Consider the following 9388-nt stretch of genomic DNA (forward strand, 5'->3'; position numbering starts at 1 on the left):
GAGGCTCCAGGAAGGCCTTGGAGCCCCTTCTAGTGCCTAAAGGGGCTCCAGGAGAGCTGGAGAGGGACTCGGGACAAGGAATGGAGGGAGAGGACAAGGAGGAATGGCTTCAAACTACCAAAGGGCAGGGTTAGATGGCATATTGGGAAGGAATTGTTGGCTGTGAGGGTAGTGAGGCCCTGCCACAGGTTACCCAGAGGAGCTGTGGCTGCTTCTGGATCCCTGGAAGTGTCCAAGGCCAGGTTGGACAGGACTTGGAGCAACCTGGGATAGTGGAAGATGACCCTGCCCATGGCAGGGGGTGGAATGAGATGGTGTTTAAGGTCCCTTCCAACCTAGACTATTCTGTGATTCTGTGGTACTACATCTCATTTGTATAGAGCTGTCTTTGAAGTGCTGAGAACATGAGGCCATGTGTAGCATATGACAATGCTGCTTCATCATCTGTTGGTGCTACAGTTTTTGAGGATCACTCTTCCTAGGCTTTAATGCTGTTTTAAGTGTGTTCCCTGCTCGTGGTGTTAGTACTGATGGCTTTCTGAAGGCTAGATTTTCTTTACACAGAGTGTCAGTAGTTTCTTGGGAATGATATGAGCTGAAATATCTCGCCTCACAAAATGGAAGTGTTACCCTTAGCTTCTTAACCTCTTTCTTCTTGTGAACTGCACATCATAGAGCAAGGGCATTAAAGTAAAAAAAAATTTCTGTGAAAATGATGAATTAGTTGACTGGTGTTGTGTAAAAAAAGGGTTAAATCTAAATGGCTGTGATTCTTGAACCAAAGGCAAGTTAAAATTGGAGGGAAAGGCAGTCCCAGGAGAGTGAGTGTGTCATTGTTTTGGTTTTGATTCAGCCCCGTGGCGTGTGCAAGGCGGTCAAACCCTAAAACTGCTGCCTCAGAGAATTGCTTCCCTGCAGGAAGGCGGTGAGTCATGGGTGCCACTGGTAGTTCATTAAGGACATATGTGTGGTGACTCCAGTCCTTAGCCCTCCCTTCCAGGTGGAATTCACCATGAAAAAATTCAGTGGCCGTGTCACATGTGAGAACCCATAATTCTCCACAGCTGCACATGACCCATTCCTGCTGTGTCTGTAGCTATTACTGTGCTCTCCTCTGTTCGGACCCAGGCATGCCTGAGGATGCAGTTTGGGGGTCAGTCACATTAGGGACTTTTCCGTTCCCGTGCCTCAGAAACAGCTGTAATCCTCTGAAAGGCTGGAATTCTTGTGAGCTGGGAGAAAGGCTGGCTCAGCTGTGGAGCTGCCAAGTGGTGGAATGGAGCCCAGGGCTTTCTGAAAATAGGAGCCCCAAAGTTAAGCTTGTGCAGCACCAGTAGCACCAGGCTGATTGAAACACAGTGAGGTGGCAAAGCCACCTGGAACTGGTGAAGAGGAGCCTTTGTGTCTGCTTATTTCTGTGGGTGGCACTCAGTTACTCTGGGTGTGTTTCCTGAAAGGTTGCAGGTGTCCTCAGAGCTTGAAGTGCCATTGATGATGTGCAAGGAGAGGAGAGTGGTCAGCCATGGGACAAGGCTAATGAGCCTAGTCATCCCTGGAAGTGTCCAAGGCCAGCTTGGACGGGGCTTGGAGCAACCTGGTCTAGTGGAAGGTGTCCTTGCCATGGCAGGGACGTGGAACGAGTTGAGCTTTAAGGTCCTTTCCAAACCAAACCATTCTGTGATTATAAACCATTATTTCTTTTTAGCTTTCTTATTTAGTCATGCAGTGCTGAGCTCATCACCTAAACTCCCTCCTACCATAGCCAGAGAGAGGAAGTTCAGTCTGTGATTCTTTGACGTGTGACTTAAGGGTAAACCTCAGCATTCTGGTAGAACAGCAGGTTTTGCTTCCATGTTAGTTCAGAACCTGATTTCTCCCATCTTCATCCTTTCTCAGATGAAATCCCTGTTAAGGATTATGGCTTATTTTTTTATTGCCTTGGAAAGTGAGAGCTGAAAGGCACTCCATAAAGTTTAAGTTGTCTTATCAAACAGCAGCGTTTTGGAGGAATACAGGATACTGAGAGAGAAAGGGAGTTTATTTTGCACAAGGACTGCAAGAGGGAACTTTGAGGTTGTACAGAGGAAAGCACCAGCACGTATTTGTGGAGTATGTGGGTCGGTACACTGTCAGAAATGTGATTCAGTGATACGGTATCCTGTGGATATTACAAACTTCGTTAATTGTCAGGAGATGTTTATTACGACAAGTCCCAGCTTTAAAAATTGCACTGATGTATTTTTAACCTCTCACTTGCAGCTTTAGCTGGCCTTGGAGTGAGTCAGAGCTGTTTTGTGATCAGAACTGCTTACAGGTTTTAATACGCTGGAGAACAGTCTGAAAGCAAAGCCGGAGTGTTTCCGTTTTGTGAAGGAGCAGTGAGCATCTGTGTGGAGTAAAATTAGGCTTGAGATCAAGGTTGACCTAGTGCCTTGTTCTGAGCTGTTTTCATTTGTGCTTTCTCTTAAGGCAAAGGTATATCAAATGTTTGGTAAAAATATATGTGACACTGTCAGCAAGTTTCTAAAACTGTCATCTTTTCCCCAGTCCTGAAGGGATATTAAGAGCTTGTACTAGTTTCACCTTAGTTCTTTGTCGCATTATCTGGGCCATCCAAAACTGGAGCACTGTGACCTAACTTGTCAGTTTCAGTCCTAATAAACTGGTAGGTGTACAGACACAATTTACGATTTTTTTTTGTTTTACAACTTGGCAAATGATTTACAAATTATCAACTTTTTTTGGATTTTCTGTGCTGCACTTTGGGAAGGAGGCTATTCTACACCTTGGACTAGGTTTATGGGAATTATTTACTCTCAAACTAGTCTTAATTTAAAATTGATTTACAATTTTAATGGCACTACTAAGTTTTTCAGTGTCTCTAGGGTGTATGACCTATTGAAAGTAGGTATTTCAGTAATTGTTCAGATGTTGTGATGGTTTTAGGATGTAGTTAGGGGTTATATTGCAGACTTTGTTCTGAAACTGCTTTTTTGAAAATATTTTTCTATTCATTAAAGTGTTCTGTAAAACTTAAGATGGATCACAAACTTTTTTTTTCTGTAATACAGTGAAATGCAGTGACTTCCTTAGAGGTCAGGGTCCTGTTATGCTGATTATTTTCTGTGTTAACCAAACATTCTGTCCTGTGATATTTATAGATATTTACTTACAAATGTTGAAGCCTTGTGCGAGAACTGACCAAGAAAATACACACTGACAGTCAGTCTTCAAAGGGCAACTACAGAACAAAGATCTGTTTGGTATATTTGTTTTTATCTTTAATATTATGAAATTTAATATGTCACGGGGCTGTTGGAGGTGTGATGTTGAGAAATACTGCTTCTGGTGATGGTGGGATTTGGGATGCAAGGTGGAGAGATTCACTTGGCAGTGACACTGTTAATTTTTCTTTTTCCTAGGAAAAAAAGAAAAAAAGTAGTGAAGAGTCCCAGGTACAAGAGCCTGATGATGTCTTCCTCCCTCCTCTGGCAGAAGGGTCTTCTCGAGCCAGGAAGGTGCAAGTGGAACATCCTGGAGAATTTACAGAAATTCAGCTCAGAGATGAAGTAGAGGACGGGAAAACTGTAAATGATGTGTGTGACATCCCCCAGAGTCATCTACCTTCAGCAAGTGAAGGGGCTGTTACAGTAACTCTGGAGCCTCCCACGGGCACAGAAGAGTTCAAAGCTGCTCCTTCCCATGAGGAATGTGTGGGGGATGCTGAGAAGAGTGGGAAAAGCGAGTCGGACAAACCTCACAGCCCCGTGGAGGTGGTTGCCAGTGGATCAAGAAATCCCGATGTATTGAGCAGTACCTTCCAGCCAGGTGCTGCTGGCTCCCAGACAGTGCTGGGCTTTGTGCGGGACAGGGGAGCTGAAAACATGCAAGATGCTAAAAGTCCTCTTGCTTGCTCTTCAGAGAAGCTTCCTCCCAGCACTTCCCAGCTCCCTGAGAAGTCCAAGGCGCGTGTCCAGCGGCCGGGACTGAGGTCGGTCTATCCAGACCTGTCAGCTGAGCTGTCCTATGAGAGACCCACCATCATGGCAGTGAAACCCCTGCTGCACCATGAGAGGCTGTACCCAGAGCTCCCCAGCGAGCCAGAGCTGGTGCCCTTCACCAGGGAACAGCTGAAGATCTTCGAGCCCTGCTCATGGCTGGAGAATGTCGACTCCTATGCCGAGGAATTCGAAAGCGTGGCCCATCAGGACAGGCACGAGTTCTACGAGCTGCTCCTGAACTACATGCGCTGCAGGAAGCAGCTGCTGCTGGCTGAGGCAGAGCTACAGGCCATGACAACTGACTGCCAAAATGTGAAGGGGAGACTGTGGACTTTCAAAGAACAACAGAAGACTGTGCAGGTGCTGTTGCTGAAGCTGCTTTTGAGCCCAAACTCTTTGGATGTGATTCCGGAAATTTAATTTTACTTGCCGCCGAGTTTATCATGCTTAAGCTGTTTTGCCTAAAAAGGATCACAGAATGTTAAGGGTTAGAAGGGATCTTAAAGATCATCTAGTCCCAAATCCCTCTGCCATGACCAGGGACACCTCCCACTGGACCAGGTTGCTCAAGGCCTTACCGTACCTGGCTGTGAGCATTGCCAGAGTTGGGGCATCCACAGCCTCCCTGGGCAGTCTGTTCCAGTGTCTCACCACCCTCACAGTATAGAGTTTCTTCCTAATATCTAACCTAAATTTCTCCTCTTTCAATTGGTACCCATCACTCCTTGTCCTTATCACTACAGTTCTTGATGAAGAGTCCCTCTCCAGCTTCCTTGTAGACCCCCTTCAGGTACTAGAAGGCTGCTATGAGGTCTCCAGACAAGCTTCTCTTGTCAGCTCCAGCTTTCTCAGCCTGTCTTTGTGGGGGAGGTGCTCCCTTCCCCTTACCAATTTTGTGGCCCTCCTCTGGACTTGCTTCAACAGTTCCACATCCAGAGATTATTGCCTTTGCTTTCTGCCTCACCACTGACCCCCAGTGTTTTAGAGTATCATCCTGCTGAGACTTAAAGGCAGTTTGTTGTTTGATTTTTAACCTCTGGTGAGTGTAAGGTGGTGGGATGTGTGTTGGTGGTCCCTTTAGGGGTCAGTCTCGTGTCTGCAGTCAGTCAGAATGAGCTGTGTGTGCCCAGTTCTGCCCGTGGTGTCAGGTGAAGTTTGCACCACAGCATTCCAGGCAGACGGGGGTGGGGTGGGATACGTGGTGCAGTGACTGTAGCACTGATGTCCCATCTGGCCTGCTGCCTGCAGGGACAGTTTCCACTGATGTCATTCCTGCTGTCAGAGCTGGCAGCTGCAGAGGAGCTCCAGTTGTGCTCGGGGGCAGCCTTGTTGCTCAAAGCAGAGAGTGTGAGGGGTCCATCCACCTTTAGTAACTTGCTCTGTAAGTGTAGCTGTGGCTTTAGCTACTTCCAGGGTGGTAATGGTACTCTGCCACATTTTTGTCTGCAAACTGGAGGGATTTATGGAGGTCTTTGGGGCACACATCAGAAAAGGTTTCCCCCAGACTTGTTCTGTGTCACTTGTCTTTGGAGCTCAGCATTGCAGTGGGAGTGAATGAAATTGTTCTGACTCTTTATAGCCAACACATCATCCAAATTGTCCAAAGGTGCTAAATACCTATGCACATGGTAGCTTTCACTGGTGTTTCTGTGAGTGCAGCTCCTCAGAGCTGAGAAACTGAACAGTTTTGAATCCTTTTTCCTGGGGAATAACCCTGAACCTCACTGGACTCTCAGTTTTGTGGTGATCACTTTCTACACTGAAAACAATTTTGACTTCACTCTTACATCCCCACTGGTCATCAGACACTTGGTTAAGCTTTCTACTTGCTTTATTCCATTCTGATTCACTATATATTTATTGAATATCTTGATACCAATTTGAAATTCTTATTTTAGTATTTAGGAAACACAGGGGTACTTTCGAGCTAAGTTTCCAAAGTGCTGGTTCTGAAGAATGTTTTCTGGGATGTTATTTATTGAAAAAGTAACAGGAATGTTATTTATTAAAAGAATAAGGGGAATGTTTTCTATTGTGGTTTTCTTGTGCTGAAGAATTAGAGATAGGGCAGAGGAAAATTGGACTCAGCTTTTGATTTCAGTTTGGGAGAAAGAGTGCAGTTAATTTCTGAAAATTTTAAACATGCAGTGGGGAATTGCTACAGATTATCAGTTCTGGGAGCTTAGAAAATATCTCGTTTCGGTGCGGGTTTTAGCTTTAAAATAGCAGATCCAAGTAGTTGTGGAAAATCTATAAACTGAGAAGCAGGTGCAGTCACTGGGAGTGAGACATCTGGTTTTGTTCACATCTCTCTGTGCTGCAGAAAAGCCACTTCATGACCATTTCTAGATCTGAGTTACAGAGGTATACAGAGTTTTTTTGGAAGTCAAAGATACGAGTCTGTGGTAACCAGCAGCTCTGAGAAGTGCGAAGGATGTTCCCAAACGTTTGTCTTTCCCCTTTATGGAGCGTCCCCTTTCATGAAAGCTTTGAAATCTGTTGAGGAGAGGGTTATATCAGAGTTAGTTTCCTTTAACCTTGACCCAACAGGATGGCAAAACCTCTCACATGAAATACCTGCTCTCCCTTCAGGGTGTCTGTGCAGACCAGTGTAAGGTGACGGGTCACCATCGCTACCAGACCGTGGAGCTGAACGAAGGCGTGTTGGGGGAGCTGAAGAAGCTGTTTGAGGCCAAGGCAGAGCACGTGCACCAGACCCTGGCCCTGCACTCGTACACCTCAGTGCTGTCCCGGCTCCAAGTGGAGTCCTACGTTTACAGGCTGCTCAGCAGCTCGTCCCTGCTGAGGTCTGTGGCCCTTCAGCAGCAAGAACAAGGTGTGTTGGTGGTCTGGACCACTCCCCCTGGGGGTCAGGGTGTCCAGAGCCTTGTTTACCTGCAGTTTTGGAGTCTTGTGCTGGGATTTCTGTGCTGGAGTGTTCCTCCTCTGATTCAAAAGGCTGTTGATCTTATGTAGGGATCAGTGAAACTTTTTTCTCACAGGAAAAATACTTCAGCTCTCTTAATTTACTCTCCTGGAGAGTGCAAACTGAATGCAGGAGTGACTTCTGTCTGAGCTGCAGACTGACACTGATTACTGTATAGAAACATCACGTGGGTGGGACACCCAGACTCCCAATCTTTTCTTGTCCAAGGCAACATATAATAGAGTTCTTTTTCCAAACTGATTGCGCACAATTCTAAAATGAGCTGGATATTTTTCCTGCTTTGCCTCCTCTTGGATGGCCATTTGAAATCTTACGGCTGCAATACTTGGAATTATCTTTTTATTTTTCATTCTGAGTGTTTCATTTGAGTTTGTGCCAATGTAATCTTCGGGCTAAAGTATTTCTCCTCCTCCTGCCCCAGATATTTTTATTTCTTAGTCCTCCTCTCTTTCCACCCCACCTCCCAGATTGTTTGTGTGTATAGTTAATGGTGGTTCTTACAAAGTTAATCTTGAGGGGAGGCCTTTTGTGCAAGTAACCACTTATAATTAGTGTCCAGTGCTTAATTATAAACTACTTAAATGAAGTATTCTATGTAAAGTGTTCTTCTCTGACAGATTTAGCAAGCAGCTGTGTTGAAATGTCTTGGTATCTATAGATACAGAGAGCAGTTTTTTATGTGGCCCCAAACCCACTGCTTGTGCTGCTACTTGCTTGTCAAAGCTTTTTAATTCTGTTCTTAATTTACAGTTTCAAAGCAGTCAGAGAATCTTTCTTCAGACTTGAGCCACTTGAAGGAATGTGTCAGTGTCCTCTTCAGCTTCACTCGCAGAGTTATTGAAGATCCTCAGTTTCAGAGTGACCTTCTCATGTGGCTGCAGAGACTGGTGAGGGAGCAGGCATGGATATATCTGATCCAACATATGGGATGAATTCAGGAGTCATTTCTGAAAGTGTTGTTGCTTCTCCCACTGTCCCATGGGCAATGATTTTTTTTTTTTTGGTGTGGTTTGTTCTACTTGAGGGACAGAATATGTTAGCAAATCTTTAGAATTGATTCCCTTGTTTGATGAAGTCATGCAGCATTAATGAGGACTGACACCTGAGCACCCAGTACTGCTTATTTTGAACTTCATTATGCTTTTGCTCATTTTAAAATTAAAACTATTCAGACTTGTCATGTTTGAGAAACTTATGTTATTGCTGATTTCTAAGTAAATTAATAAATTATAATAATAAATAATAAATAATAAATTTTAATGCAGTTGTAGAAAAATTGTTTTACACCAAATAAAACAGTCTGTGGCTCATAAGCCAAGCAAACAGACTTTTAAATATTGTTCTCCTGTAACATGCTCTGAAAATTGAGGTTTGTTAGAAAACATGAGAAAAGAAATGAACAAACAGTATTACTCTAGTTAGCAAGACTATAAAGAATTTAACTTCGAAATTATTTACATGATTCCAATACACTTCCCATTAGGGTTCTGTGCTGCAAAGAATTGGCTGTCCAGGTGACCATCTCTTCCTCTTCAACCACATCCTTCGGTGTCCAGCTGGGATCAGCGAGTGGGCTTGTCCGTTCATTCAGGTGTGAATGTTTAATTCTTTATTGTCAGAAAGTGGGAGTGGGGAAGGGTGAGAGAGGAGAGTGTCTCCTGCCTAGTCAGTCCCTGATGACTGACACTCCTTCCATGTGTGAGGAATCGTGGTGACGGTGAGGGGTTTGTCAGGGGATGAATTTAGCCCTGATAGCCCAACCCTGTGCAGGTTAACAGGGGAGCACACTTCCCTCTTGACTAGAGAGATTCCAGGAAAGAGAGTCAAGGGCTTGCCATGGGCCTCAGAAGGCCTCATGCACCAGGTTTTGGGATTGTTCTCCAAGAAATTGAAAGAATATTTAGACTTGAAGCAGCAGCTGTATATGAGACAAGTGAGATTGGAGGCAGCTCTGTGATGTGTAAGGGATGAAGAAGAACAGACTTTTTTTATCCTACACATGGAAATGGGGTTGGTTTCACTGCAAAGTTTATTAGTTGATTTCAGGGGCAGAGGGAAGTGTTCCCTTTGTATAGATCAGAGGAAGTGCAGATATCCAAAGGCACCGGGGCATTCTTTTCAAAGAACATATTTGCTCCTCCAAGAGGATAAAATGTTGGAAATCTAGCCAGAGAAAAAGGACTGCAATTGCACTAACAGGAAAGGCAAATGGTGCAACGAAAGCATTGAATAGAGTCATTTAGGTTGAAAAAACCCCTTGATATCATTGAGCCCAATCATTAACCTAACATGGTAGGATCCCAGCTTCCCCTGTGCCCAATGTCTGAATTCCCCCTGGTGCCCAGACCTTCATGTGGAACAAAGAGAGGCGTTTTCTTTCTTTGCAGTGGTTTGGGTTTTTTTTAACCCCCTCTGTAATTTTTATAAGTATTTCTTTTGG

At 44.6% G+C, this 9388-nt stretch overlaps 1 protein-coding gene across 1 annotated transcript in view; it reads left to right on the top strand.

Moving 5' to 3' along the window:
* EPG5 (ectopic P-granules autophagy protein 5 homolog) overlaps window positions 1-9388 on the top strand; it is a 54035-nt gene that overhangs the window by 536 nt on the left and 44111 nt on the right. Inside the window, exons 2-5 of the mRNA XM_017819737.1 lie at window positions 3423-4361; window positions 6594-6837; window positions 7699-7835; window positions 8432-8541. Coding sequence (XP_017675226.1) covers window positions 3423-4361; window positions 6594-6837; window positions 7699-7835; window positions 8432-8541 — 1430 coding nt within the window. The remainder of the gene's footprint in view (window positions 1-3422; window positions 4362-6593; window positions 6838-7698; window positions 7836-8431; window positions 8542-9388) is intronic.

The sequence above is a fragment of the Lepidothrix coronata genome, unplaced genomic scaffold, assembly GCF_001604755.1.
Source record: "Lepidothrix coronata isolate B3197 unplaced genomic scaffold, Lepidothrix_coronata-1.0 Scaffold77, whole genome shotgun sequence".
In the NCBI taxonomy this organism is placed as follows: Eukaryota; Metazoa; Chordata; class Aves; order Passeriformes; family Pipridae; genus Lepidothrix; species Lepidothrix coronata.